The 14,281-nt window shown below is 46.5% G+C and overlaps 1 protein-coding gene across 1 annotated transcript in view; it reads right to left on the bottom strand.

Annotated features, from left to right (window-relative positions):
• Positions 1-14,281, bottom strand: part of CADPS (Ca++-dependent secretion activator) — a gene marked incomplete at its 5' end in the record, with an annotated part of 116,329 nt that overhangs the window by 79,939 nt on the left and 22,109 nt on the right. Inside the window, 2 exons of the mRNA XM_010144327.1 lie at positions 3,291-3,478; positions 8,713-8,849. Coding sequence (XP_010142629.1) covers positions 3,291-3,478; positions 8,713-8,849 — 325 coding nt within the window. The remainder of the gene's footprint in view (positions 1-3,290; positions 3,479-8,712; positions 8,850-14,281) is intronic.

Raw genomic sequence — 14,281 nt, 5'->3', positions numbered from 1 at the left:
GAAGCTAGAGGAGCCCAAAGGTTGTGTGTTGGTGTGGGGGGGGGGGGCGAGGCGGGAGACCAAACCCTGACATATAAAGCAACAGGGCTCCAAAACATCCCCCCAGATCCCATTTTGACCATTTCACCTGCTGGGGCTGCAAGGTCAGCTCCAAGCTGGAGGTGCATTTCCACCAGCAGCCGTCCTGCTCCCATCCTGGCTGTGGTGGGGCGGCCGTGCCACTGAGGCAGGAGCTGGACCGGCGAGGCGGCATCGACCCCGCGCTGACGCCTGTCATCCTGTCAGCCTTGACCTTCAGGCTGTCCTCAGCGTCTGCACCACAGCCTGCCTGCACTTCCCCGCTGACTGCGAGCGACTGTTGTCTCGCTGCCTGACCTTACGTGAACACGATACAAACAGACAGCCCACCTCAGCTCCATCACTGTCTGCTGCTAGTCCAGGAGATTGATAGCCACATGGAATTATCTCCCTGCTCGACCTTCATTAGTGGGTGGCATATTCTGACTGACAGCCAGCCTCATCCTGGGGAAAGCTAAGCCACCCGTTTGGGCAGTTTTACTGTCTAAAAGTAAAGGAACTTCCTTTTGTAAAGCAAATCCACACTTTCTCAGTTTTGACAGAAAAAGAAGCCTTTGTTAAATAGAAAAATATCTTGCAGCTTGAATCCTCCCCAGACCATCATCCGTACCAATAACACCGAAACACACAGCTGCTCCAAGATGCTCCCTGGGATGCTCTGCTGGTCCCGGGGCAGGCGTGCTCCCACCTCCACAAATTTTACATGGAAAGTTTTCAGCTCTGCCATGAGCTACAGGTTTCCTGGGAAGAGCATGGCCAGCAGTAAGGAAACGAGCAATGTATGGATGCAGCAGGAGGGAGGAAAAGATGTAGCTAAAGTGAATCCGGCTTTACACGTGTCACAACGGCGAGTAAAGACTGCGTAAGTAAATATTGGCTTTTTGTCGCTCTCTGCCAGCCAGCTCACAAAAGCACGATGCAGGTGGACTACAAAGCTCTCCGAAAAGAAACAGTGACTATTCCGCTCAGGTATTCAGATTTGCGATAGCACACACTAAAAAAACAGAGTTGCATTTTTCTCTCAGCGCCCCTGTGGTCCCTTTCTGTGACCTCCTAATAGCAGAAGCCAGAAATGGCATCCCGCAGTCTCCGTACCAAACTCCTGGGCGTTATGCAGAGCCTGCTCTCAGTCCGAAAGCGCAAAGCCGCAGTCTTGCAGCTCCAGAACAGAGCCTCCCGTAATCCCCAGGCAACCGAGAGACCACAGTGACCAAGAAGGAATATGAACCTTCAGCCTTCTGATGTGAAGTCAACCATCAGCTAAAGACAGATACGTCTCAGCAGAACATCTCATTCCATTCCTGGAATATGTTAAACGAATTACTCAAATCTCCCGTCTGTGGCCGAGCTGCCCCTTTGGCAGTGCCCAGCGATCTCCCAGTACGGCACAGCAGCCACACGCAGCCCTGGGCAGCTGAACAGGCACGGGACTGGAATCTACACACCACACAGGTTATAAAGCAAGACATTTTCCTGAGCGCACAGCTCTAGCCGCATGGGGAGGGAATGGCAGAGTGTCACCTTGGCTGGTACCATCAGATACCTCTTGCCACCAACCCTGACAAAGAGGAGGCTCCAGTTCTGGCTACGCTGGACTCTGAAGATGTACATGCAGTAGCCGTGACTGGGCTAATGGTTCAAATGGGCTTCGAACCAGGTCCTGTCCCCGCAACAGCCTCCTGCTGGAATGAGCCCTGCTGAAGGATGAGGAGTGATGAAGGCAGCCAGTTTCACCTGCCTGGTCCCATCCCCTACACACTCTGGGAGCCATCTCCTAAACACACACCAAAAAAACCCATGGCCCTGACCCTCTATGGGACTGGGGTGCCCAAATGCCATCCAGCTCCCAGGAGAGCATCCAACCCAAATGCTGGTGCAGCAGCAGGTCTTGCTGCGCTGTGGGGCCTCAAACTGCCCAGTGTGCTCAGTGACGGAGGAGCCCGGTGCCCTTCTACAACACACTTCTGTGCACTGCGCGCTTTCGCTTACCTTTTTGGCTCTGGATTCGGCTGGGATTTGGAATCTTTCCTTTTTTTGGACTCCTTTTTGGAATCCTTTTTTGTCTCCGCTTCAGCGGCAGGGGCATGAGACGCTTTGCCCCCCTCGCCTTCTGCACTTGGCTGTGACCCACCAAGTAATTCTGCCATGAGTTGGCTTTGGGGAGTGATTGAAACGCAGGGGGCAAGGCCAGCAGCAAAAGTGAAAGAAATAAGAAGAAAGCATGAAAAAACTCAAAATAAAACAAAAGAAAATTAAATTGGAAGGAAACAACTGAAATCAAGTAACAATTGGCAAAGAAGGAATGAACAAGCAAAAGAAAGTCAGAACTAAAAAAGAAACTAAGGAAGCAAAAACTCGGTTTCCATGACGAGATATATGAAAGTAACTGCAAAAGCAAGCGGCAGCCTTGCAACGTGAAACCTGGGCAATGTGTGTCATAATTCGGGGTGGTATTTACCAGAGGGTTTATGAAAACACATAATTATTTTATAACATTCCTTCCTTCAGCAGCATATGTGGGATAGGGAGCAATATCTCAAGTATATAGTGCAACTTAAGAGAAAAAAGCAGAAAAAGAAGCTACAATAGATGTTACAGCTGTCAAAATAAATAGAAAAGAAAAAAGCACAGCTCCGGTTCCTCCCATCAAAGGTTTGCCACATTTGAGAGAAAGGAACGGGCTACCTCTGGAACTGAAATTGCTCTGCAACAGCAGCAAGATAAAATTTTCAGTTATGTCTAAGCAATTTCCAAACTGACGTCACGTGGACTTTAAATGAGGCATGGGTGCCCAAGGGCTTAAAGCCCTTCTGAACACTGAAGTTTGATACTGCTGAAAATTTCACTGCTGCAACTTGTCAGATCCTCTCACACAGCAATTAAATCAGCAGAGTATATCATTTACTTCTATTTATTCAACCCGTAACAGACACACATACTTCAACCCTGTCTTGTCCAGAACTGCATCTAGCAGGTGCCTGGGTAAGAAAGTTAAAACTCCACATTTCTGGATCCTCTACGTGCATTTTTATTGCTTACATTAAACAAGTAACGAAACAAACAAACAAACAGACTATGCCACTAGAAGCGCTGCTGCCAACCATCCACTGTGAAAACAAATTGGGGACTGTTGTGCATTATCCAAGGAAACCTATATTTGACAAAGTCATCCCTTGCTGGCAGGGAGCTGCTAGCCGAGAAGAATTCCTTACCTGTTGCCATGAACATGTGATGCACAAAAGGCAAAGCTGTAGTGAAGTAAGGTGGGGTCAATCATAGCTCCGTTTTCTGCGCGCTCTAGCAAATCTCTGAGGTAGCAGAGATGTCTGTGACAGCCTCTCACTCCATTACGTGCACAATACTCATCTAGCACAAAGACCTGGCCAGGACTAAACCAGCCCTGTTTAGAGATAAAGAGACTTGATTTTAAATATAAGTTATTAAACACAAAGGCTATCAGATTTGGAGGTGTAGTGGTCAACTGTTCTAATAAAAGAAATACAAACCTAAGGCTATGTTAAGGAAAAAGGAGAGAGGTCACTCTTAAACAATGCAGTCTGTATACCATCACCCAGACACAGCATATACTCACTGCAACTGTTAACAAAAACATATTATGCTACCATTAATGAGAAATGTCACCTAAAAGGCTGAGAGGTTAGGCCAGCTCATGTCAGTGCCTAGCAAAAAAAGGAAAAAAAAAAAAAAGAAAAAAAAGACTTACACCTTTAAGAGATGACAAAGGTTTGGTTATTTAAACAGCGTGAAACAATAATCTCATTTTGGGGGTGGGATTGTACATTCGGCCAGGAGAAGAAGACTCTTCTGGGGGAGAGCACGGATGATTACACTGATTAATGACTTTCTTGCATCTGGCAGGTAGGAATGTCCTGCAGACGGAGGAAGGCAGCTCCACAGTGTCAGAAAGGGACGTTTCCCATTGTCCTTATTGGGTCCCGCCGGTGACACGCTCTGCCATTGCCCACCTCCTCAGCATCGAAGCAAAGGGAAGCTCTGCTCACGAGCAGGATTTTTCTTTACGCATCCAGAAACCTCAGACTATTTCTGTCTGTCAGTCCTGAGGGCCTGGAGACACACGGCTTGTGGTGCAGTGTCCGGGCTCCCGAGGAGGATGCCCTTCCCCACGAGGAGACGGCTCTGGTGAACGTCCCGGGACAGCCGAAGCAGAGCACGCCTCTGCCTTTGGGAAAGGCACTAGCGAGAACAAGAATATTCTTGTAGATTGCTTTTCAAAATGCTGCAAAACCATCAATATTTACATGGAAATTTGGGTGCTAAACAATTGCTAAGACGCAGCTCTGGAATGCATCAAGCTGCAAAATCTTTCATCGTTTAATTGAAAAGTTCCTGCAGCGGGCGGGAGAGTAGTTGAGGCAGAGCACTGCCCCTATAGGCAACTTCTTTGCCACCCCATCTGTTACCCCAAATGCTACATCTTAGAAACAACACTGCTGTGAAAGATTAAAATATATTTTCTACCACTCAGATGACACCAAATCTTTTCTAGATGCCAAAATAGCTGCTTTGAAAAGAGTTGAAGAAATATCAATTAAGAGCTCAAAGACATAGAGAAGGATTTGCTCATCCTTATTGGGCCAACTCCAAAACAGATTGAGAAAAGAATTAAAATAATGAGGGGAAAATGATAGATATAGGGAGTAGCTACTGTGCTGGGATCACTAGAAGTGCATATTTCAAAATGAAGACACAGAACAATGCAGAAGGGATGGCACTCTGGAAGGATATTTTTCGGGATGGGTATATTTGCCTTCACGCTTTTAACAGTATTTTTCTTTGCTTTTGGGTTGGTGGTATTATGCTCGATTCTGGATGGCTTTATGTCGCCTGTTTGTTACATCCTTGGACCGTCTCTTCTTCACCTTGCCTCTCGTCATACAAGTCTTCGGCAATCAGGCACGGTAAAAATATAGAAAAGCCGTGATTGTGCCAGGACAGAAAGATGTGTACATTTGGTTACTGGGGTAGAAGTGCAGAGTTGAAATTGTTATATTCACCTAAAACATACAAAGGACTCAGCTGTCCCTATGGAATGAAATCCTGGCCCGACAGACGTCACTGGGAAGTCTGGCACTAATTTCACTGAGGCCAAATATCAAGCCCAGAGTTCGGGGTGAAGGAAGCAGGAAGCTCGACCCGTTGATCTGGAGGACCTCACATTGCTCCCCTGCATCCGGGTCTGAGAAGCACCAATCCTCAGGCGGACAGAAGGGATGGGGGAAAACACTCAAGATTGCTGCCATGGCTCAGTGAGGGAAAGTGCGAGTAGAAACTAGAGGTTCAGCGATGAGCCTCATACCTCATGAGAACACAGGCAAGCAGGCTAAGATCCAAGGCCCGGGAGGACCAGGTGGTCTTCTTTTGCATGGCAGAGGTAGGAAGTAAAAAACCTGCTGCTGAATGGGGCTCCAAAGGAGCAGTAAATGCTGCTTCCCACAGCCCCAGAAAAAGATCTAAGGTTCAATGAAAGGTGGTATTCAGACAAATCCCCCACATCTTCAGGCAGATCCTGGCTCTTGATTAAGATTTGCCTGGCACAACCAGCTGACAACCAGCCAGTCTGGCAAACGCAGCTGATAGCGATGACACACCGGGTGTCTCTTCCCAGCACAGCTAGGTGTAGCTCAGTGTGGGCTCCCAGATGGTCTTCAGTGGCATGAGGAAACCTAGAGGGGACAATGGAGGAGGGCCACAGAGCACAGGGAGCTTGACTGACCATGTTCAACTGCACTGAGAAGGGGACACGTGTCCTAAACACCAGCAGGGAGTGCAACAGGAGCTTTGGAGCTGGTCAAAGCAAGGCTTGGTCAGGGCTGGTGAAACACTGGCTGTTTTTCTAATGCCAGAAGCAGCTTTTCTGAAAAACAGAACCTTTGCGGGAAAATTTTCACTTTTCAGTAACTGAATTTTCCCATTTACCATAAGAAAACTAAAGGAACTTCATTTTGGTGGCCTGCTTCATGGACTTTTTAATCTGACTCCTTCACATCTCGGCTAGGCTGGGCACTCTGGAAGACCACCTTTCCTCGGTACATGCTGTGCTGTAGTACGTAAATCCCATGAATGCTGACACATCATGGGAAATACAGGTCCAGCTGGGACCTGGCTGCACGAGCCAAATACCAGCAGTGGGTTGGGAAGTCCTGGGAAGAGCTGAAGGGCAGTCTCAGAAACTACACACACATCCAAGGAGAAAGAAGTGATGATCCATGTGTGTGGTGAGTCCATACTAAGCTGGAAGAGCTGCACGCTCTTTCCAAAGGTCCAGGAAGAGGTGTGAAGGTGACTTTGCCTCCAGTTTGTGGACGATGGGCAGAAGACCTTTGCAAGCTTTGCAGAAAACCCTGTTCCCCTTCCCCAGCGCGGCGCTCTCTGCCAGCAATCATCACCTCCGCCACAGCTGAGGTGATTTGTTTTCACCGGGATGCCTGGCTCTGCCAGTGAGTGGTCTCACAATAACGTCGCTTAACCTGGTTCCACGGAAAGGAGGCGATGCTGAGATATCCACTGTGTCAGGGTAAGCCACTGTGGCTGGGTAACTCTTCCCTGGCACCTCCATGTCCACATTTGAAAACAAGAGTTGTTACGAGGCAAAACTCTGCGGGACCTTGCATGGGAATGTCCTGTAGGGAGAATAACAGTTGCCCAGCGGCACACAGAGTGGACAGAGCAGGCTTACCACAGACTCACAGCTCCTCCAAGCAAGCCAGTGCAGTGGTATCACCAAAGCCCCACAGACATATCACGAGCAATGGGCGCTCTTTGCAGTTGAACTCAGATTTTGAGGTCAGTCTCATTTTTCACACCATAATCAGGACAAAACCATATTAAAATAAATAAAGCAGATGTGGAATCCAAGCATAGGCGAACACAGCCCATTATTCTTCTTTATCACACTCTGCAATGGGTGATTTGAAAGAAGATGGTTAATTGGTGATGCTCTGCTTCGAAGAGGGACAAACAAGTCTTGGTGCTGAGGGGAGCTCCACCACTCCAGTAGCTTCTAGCAAGGGCCTGAACATCTCAGTAACAAGGAGAAGCGGGCTGGCGGGTTTCTTGAAAAGAAATATTGTTAATCATTTTCAGTGAGAGCCTTGCACCTCTCCATGAATTTAATTCAACGGCCACAGCTCTCTCGCCAGGTCCGAGACTGCATGGAGACGAACCAGCTGCAAGCCAACCTGTCAGACATGCATGGATGGGGATGGTCTTCCTAGGATCAGCCATGCATGGGGAGCAGAAGCTGCATGCCAAATTCACTGCCTGCCAGAGCAAAGACCTCGATGGAACTGGTGAGAAACCTGCTGCAGGTCTGACAATGCTCCCGCCAAGCCTACTTGTACCACTTGGGTATCTGCAAGTAAAGTGCACGCTGCAGCCTTCCCCCACCCCATCCTTACCTCCGGGGGTGTCCACAACTGCTGCTCCTAGCCCTGCCTCTTATCAGGAAGGTGACAACTCTCTACTGCTAGTAGTAGGCATTTACTGGATTTTACCCTTTCTGAGGAGAACAACCCTTGCATGTGGTGCAAGGAGCAGAGCAGGTGAGAGGAGCACCATGGTGGAGAGGGACATGAAGGATGGGATTTGAGATCAACGGCCTCACTGCCAACTGTTCAGTTGTGTTCCCAGCTTGCTGCTCTTAACAGCAAGCCACTCACATGCCCCCGCTCCAGGCACTGCTCAGCTGGTAAAGGATGAAGGCTATCAGCATGGGTTGGTCCTTCTGCTGATGAAGCCCACGATGACACCCAAGTGTGGAGGTTTCTGTGCAACACTAGGAGGGCAGCAGGTCAGGATGCTCAGGCCTGGCCCTCCATTTCAGGCCTGTCTAGAAAGGCTTCATCCTGTTGTTTCTTCCTAAAACCAAAAGCCTCTTCAACCTCCTCACTGAAACTACTAGAAATTAATTGTTCGAGTTGTATTGTCAAAGGTTATTTGCTCACAGTACCTAAGAGCCCCCAAGCACTGCACCTCAGCCAAAGGCTACAAACTGTCCTGGAGCATCTCAATGCCACTGTCCTATAGACCATGTTACTTAGATAGCAGTGGGCTGAGAGCTGCAACCTGTGTTCACGAGAACAATCAGGATGGGCATGTGACTACAGCGGCATGGACAGACTGCAGCATCACGGCAGTTATCCACCTAGTCCCACCTGTTACCTGCTCGGGATCCCTGCTCATAAAGAGACACAAAGCTGGGCCACAGTTATTCCTGGTGAGATTCCATTGGCATGGGAGGTGGCACCAGACCATCATCTTTCCCCTGTTCTTTCATCCAGAAGACTCTGGAAGGCAGTGTGGGAGGCTGCAAAACCCTGCTCTTTACTTCACATCCCCACACTGGAGTTTGTCTTTGCAGGAGGAAACATTTTAAGCATTGCAAACAGAAATGATACAGACAGTGCATCTGGAGAAGAACAGCAGTCAGTTCACTGCAGGTAGCCTCTCAAAAGAAAATACCTCCGGGCCAGATTCAAACCTGGTGTAAACAGAAGTCAATCTTCCAGCAACAGGGGGATTAGCCCCCACTCACACTAGTTTTGACTTTGCTGCTTGATGTTTATATCACTAGAGACCAAAGAATATACTTGCCAGACAAGAATAGGAATCATTAAGTCTGTGGTCCAAAGTGAGGCGCTGAACCATCTCAAAGAGTGAAGCGTGGTCAAAGTTACAGGGATTGGAAGAGATAAATTCATCCATGCCATGCTTTTGAGCTCTATCTGCATCTGTTCATTTATACATATAGAGAAAGACACCATTTAGAGAGATATAAGACATTTTAGTTGACAAATACAACAGAAAAAATATACAGTATGAAGCATGAAAGCTAAATATCTCCTCTTCCCTACATTGCCATCAACTTTTCTCTTTGCAGGCTATACAGTACATTTTTCACCTCCCATTGTCAACTTGCATCAGTTATGGACTATCTCATTGCATTTAGGCAAAAGATTTTAGAATCAACATCTTGTCAACTGCTCATTATAGTGAATTTATTCTGTACTTAAAACCAGAACATAAACCCAAGAACTTACTCTGCATCTTACAGTCCGCTGTGAGTTAACAGAATTTTGGCTCACGTAAGTAAATTAGCTCCTATTTAGATAGTTGCAGTTAATTACAATAGATTCTGCCATTCTAATGAAGTTACAGCTGTAGCATTTTTCTCTACATTTACTGGATTTTCTAGGTATCAGACCAGTTACGTTGTTCTATATCCCAATGCCAATGTTTGTCCCCCCACTGACAATTTTTTTCCTAATGGCAACTCTAAATGCTACCTCACCAAAATAAAAAGATGCTCTTTTAAGCACTGCTAAGAAGTTAAATTGAGATGTAGTTTGCTGTCACTGAGGCAGTAACCACATCGTGCGGTGGAGCTGCCAGTCATCCCAACGGAGGGACTGAACCTCCTCTGCCTGGATTACGAGCTGCCATTTTTGGGTGAATTAACAGCCTCAACGTATTCACACTTCTCTGCTTTGGGTGACGTTTATGGGCACTAACTCCCAGGGGCTAATTAATTAATCTCAACATGGTTAACTAAAAGTACACCGAATTCAGCAGTTGAAATGAAGCCGCCAAGCCAGCCTGGGTGCGGCCAGCCGGGATCCCGCTGGGAGCAGGCTTTGTTCTACCAGCGGCCATGGAATTAAAGGACACCTTTCACTCGGTTTTGTCCATGCTCAGCTTCCCACTATATGGGTTCTTGCCAAATCCTCAACAAAGAAAACAGGATTTAAATCCTTCCCCTGTTTATAGCCTCCCAGGGGAGCTGGGTGGCCTTGAAACAATGTGACTGAAAGGACACAAAAATGCAGTTTTCAGCAATAGTACTATATGGTAACTGTATTTGTTTTAAAACAAAATCCCTCCGTACCAGAAAAAAACAAAAAACCTTGATATTAAAAAAATAAATAAAAAACCAAAAGGAGCTTTAAATGACAATGAGACAGTGTTCTTTTATGTATGTTTTACTATTTAATATTAAGCTGTGAAGGATGGCAAGTCTTCCTAAATGCCTCGTTCATGTCTGTGCTCTCAGATATTACTGATCGTTGGAAGCAATCTTTACATTTTCTGTATAGTCTGTCGTTAGCTATATACAAACTATATAAATAACATCACCCACTGGAAAGAAATCAGACAAATTAAAACATGTAACATTTCAATTAGCTGCTAGCAACACTTAATTCAGCAGTAGCTGGCAATTTTCCTCGTTAAAACCCTGGTGAATAAACACTGATTTTTTTTCCTACAGCTGGTTAATTTTTGAGAGTCTGCTCCCCTGTTTCACTCCGTGTGTGGGTCCTGCTGCCTCCATCCCTGGTCCCAAATCCCCCCCCTCTGCCTTTGCTGGCAGCTCCCTGCATTGAGCACGGGGACAGAAGAAGCTGCTGACAGTGTCGAGGGACTTGGCAGCACAAGGGCTGGCTCAGGGGACGGGGACAACATCCCCGATGAGCACATCACCTCCCCGGCATCCTTGGGCGCGGGATGCGAAGCCCACCCAGTCCCGGGGCTCGCGGCGTGGGCCGGCTCCTGTCTGTTTTGACAGCTTTCTGCCCCATCGTCTCTGTCCCTTTGGGCCACGATCGATTTGATTGCATTCACTCCCAAAGAGTTCGTCTGTGCTGTTTTCGATTCCATCCCTAGTGTCCGCAAAATGCTTTAACAGCTATTATCAGACTATTTTTAAGGCTTGCTGCTTTGCCCGGCTCCTCAGAACTGACTGCAAGCTGACAAATTGGCTGGAGGCCTTCATTTGCCAGCTTTGCTCAGAGATTTTATTATTTTTCAATTAGGAGCCCTGATACACTGTCAATCCTCCTGCTCAGCCAACAAGGCTCTGAGAGCTGGGTAAATCAGCTGGAAATTTGAAGAGTCCTCTAGCCCTTTAGCTGGTGAACTTTTTTGAGCATATGTGCTATAAAGCATGTTTGAAATGATTATTTTTTAGTCCAGACTAATATGCTTTTCCCCACTTTATGTGCGAGGAGGGCACAGAGCGGACCGTTGGCTGGTGTGAACTGATGGAAGCTCTGATAGTTTCCACGGAGCTGAGGGTCTGCCCTGGGCTTTTTCAGATCTTCTCCCTGCCCAAGACAGGGGCACAGAGAGTTCCCTGCCATGCGTGAGAACAGCCACAGTGATTAAACGGCCATCATGACTGTCCGTAATCAGGGGCAATTTTTACTTTCATTAATCACTTGGAAGCCACATCTTACTGAGCATCCCGCTGGGTGCCTGCTTGAAAGCCCAATTGCCTGAAATCTCCCCACCTCAGAACACAGACCTGAAGAGAGAGACATCAGACATATCACTGCATGAGCTCGAGCAACCAAAAAGAGCCATAAGTCACACCACTTCTGCTCAGTTGGTGGTTTAAAATGAGGTTTTCTGTCATGGAAGGAAGATGACCAGCCACAGCTCTCCCTGCAGCAGCCCAGCACGGCGGTTCCTGCATGGTCAAACCATTTTGCAGTGGCAGAGCTGTGGGGCTGGGTGGGTGCACGTCGCCCACCCAGGGGATAAAGCTGGCGTGCTGTGAACTGGAGAGGTCTTTGGAGAATGTTAATACACACAGGTACTTCTCTTAAATGCTCTGCTCTGGCCCAGATGCTCAAAATTCTTAAAAATAACTAGGAGTAGGTTAAAGAGGACAATCCTACACTAAACTCACCATTCCTTAAGTAGGAAATAAACACCCCATGCAACTTGCAGTTCATTTTTGCATTTTTCCAGTGGACTCATTTTAAAAAATTAAATTTAGGAATCGAATTACACCGAAAGCATTAAACTTCCTAGGCAATACAAAAAGAAAAGGATCGATCTAAACATATTATTACTCTGCCTCAGACAGCTGATCTGAGGTTTAAAATAATGCCAACATCTTCATATGAAATAAGTTTTATGTATAATCTACCTTCTTTCAAAAGGACTTGTATAGTTTGAACGAGATTTTTAAAAAGCACAAGATGAGAATGGCTAATATTCACACCCGAACCGTACAGCTCATTTGCGAGTACTTTAAACTAATTGTTTACGTCAAATAGGGTTGCTTTTTTGACCCTGCTCTGTTATTCTAGCTAAAAAGAAAGAAGAAGCCAAAGAAAGAAAGTTATATGATGCTCCAGTAATTTACAACCCCTTCCCAAGGTGCCGTGCCAAGCTCGCTGGTGCTTCTTTTTTCGGGGCCCCAGCCAAAACGCTGCTGCAGGCGCACAGAAGTTACCTGACGTATTTAGACAAGCTGCACACAGCTGCAGCTGAGAGGTGCGCGATGGTGGGCTCGGATGGGAGGCTGCCAGCGCAGGGAAACGGGCAGCACAGACTCCCCGAACCTTCTTCTGGAAAACTGCAGACTCTGCCCTGTTGTCCTACAGCGGCTCACCTACACTGCGGGCTTTTTAAAATACTGCTGCGTTTATTTTGTTCTTTTTTATCCAGTTTGCATTTTACACTGACTCCATTAACTAGCTCCCTGTCACATACACACTCCCTACCAGCATCTGAAATCAGAGCCTTCAAAATCTGCCAGTGTCAGGAACACAAAGATTTCGACAACCGTAACGCAAACCAAAGGACTGTCCCACCATTTGGTCCTCCGAGGGCTGTAGTTCGCTCTACCTAACTGTTATTTAAAAAGGAAGAGACAAAACAGTCAAATCTCTCCATCGTTTTTAAAAATATATTTCCCTGCCCTCTGCATTTCTTTTGCTTCAGTAATAATTTTGGCAGATTCTGCTCCAAGAGTGGTGAAGTTAATAGCGGGGGACAAGCTCCATAAAAGAATTCTTGTTATAAAAGGCTTTAGGTAGCCATTTTATTGTAAGAATTTCTTACTCCGGATTTATTTCTTTTCGTTAATGAGTGACTTTTAGTACCAAAGGCAAGTGAACATCCAGTAAATTTTACCACACATTTACTTATTAAAAAAACCAAAAAAACCCCAACAAACAAAAAAACCCAAACAACTGTAAATTAAAAGGTGACTTTGTATCTTACTCATCTGGAAAATGTGTGCTTGTCATATCTGCTTGACATTACAAGAATGAAGATGTGGTTTGGACAGTAACAAACAATGACACTAGTCAACCTCATCAGGAGACATGAAATAAAGGAATGACAATGATTGATGGCAGCTATTCATTTACAGATATTTCTAGAAAACTCTTCGCTGGCCTGGATGGGCAAAGCGGCAGAAGTTTTCCAGCCTGTGTGGTACTCGCTGGCAATGCACCGGGGCGGGCAGGCGACAGCGTGTCCACCGTGACCCGCCACCCGCTCGGGTCCCCTCCTGCTCTCGCTGCTTAAGCAGAGCTAACGGACACGCTTGGCCTGCGACTTGTTAAAGAAATACCCAGAAGAAACCTCGTTTTGTTCGGCTGTGTGGAGTGAGAGGCTTTACCGGCAAATACCGGTCTTCTGGAGGGGGAAAGAAACCCCATACTGGGACTTAAAATGCCGGGCTGTTGATTGTGAGCGAGCTGCTGGCAGTGCTGGCTGGTGACTTACCGAGTCCCCTCCTCGCCGTGCACTGTGGCATTGCCACCTCTGAAAAGTGATGTGTGTGTGTCTGTGTGAGTGTCTGGGGCTCTGCAACCTCCTCCCCGCTACGAGCTGCGGCCGCTGCAGCAGCCTGAACTCGCCTCTCAGCTGGGTATCTAAGAGCTCTTTTTTTTTCCCTTCGTATTATTCCACGTTAGAAGATGGCTTTAAATTTAATTGGCTGTTTATTCCTGCGTTTTATGGCTTTTCCCCTGCTGCAAACAAATTATTTTCTGCTCGAGTTACAATTTTAAGCAGCTATTAAGAATGTTCCTGTAAATCACCAGAAACACCAGGCACTGAACTGAAATCTAAGTTATCTAATGTTTGGTCGTCAGATGAATAAAGAATTTGTAGTATGCACTTACATAATTCCTTGTGTGGCAAGTTAAAAGCACAGTTTTAGAACAGCTATTTATAATATAAAACATTGTTTCACAGCATTTTTATAACTATTTAAAAATATTTTGAATTGGATGACTGCAGGAACCTGCGAATTTGTATCTCGTAAGTTAGATCCCATGCTTCTTAAAGCACGTAGAAGTCATTTACAGGCTGGTTTTAAATTCATGCAAGTTATGTGAGAACTGAATTGACGTTTTAATTC

The sequence above is a fragment of the Buceros rhinoceros genome, unplaced genomic scaffold, assembly GCF_000710305.1.
Source record: "Buceros rhinoceros silvestris isolate BGI_N320 unplaced genomic scaffold, ASM71030v1 scaffold25159, whole genome shotgun sequence".
Lineage (NCBI taxonomy): Eukaryota > Metazoa > Chordata > Aves > Bucerotiformes > Bucerotidae > Buceros > Buceros rhinoceros.
The sequence above is the reverse complement of the archived record's forward strand: the minus strand, read 5'-3'. Positions and strand labels throughout refer to the sequence as shown.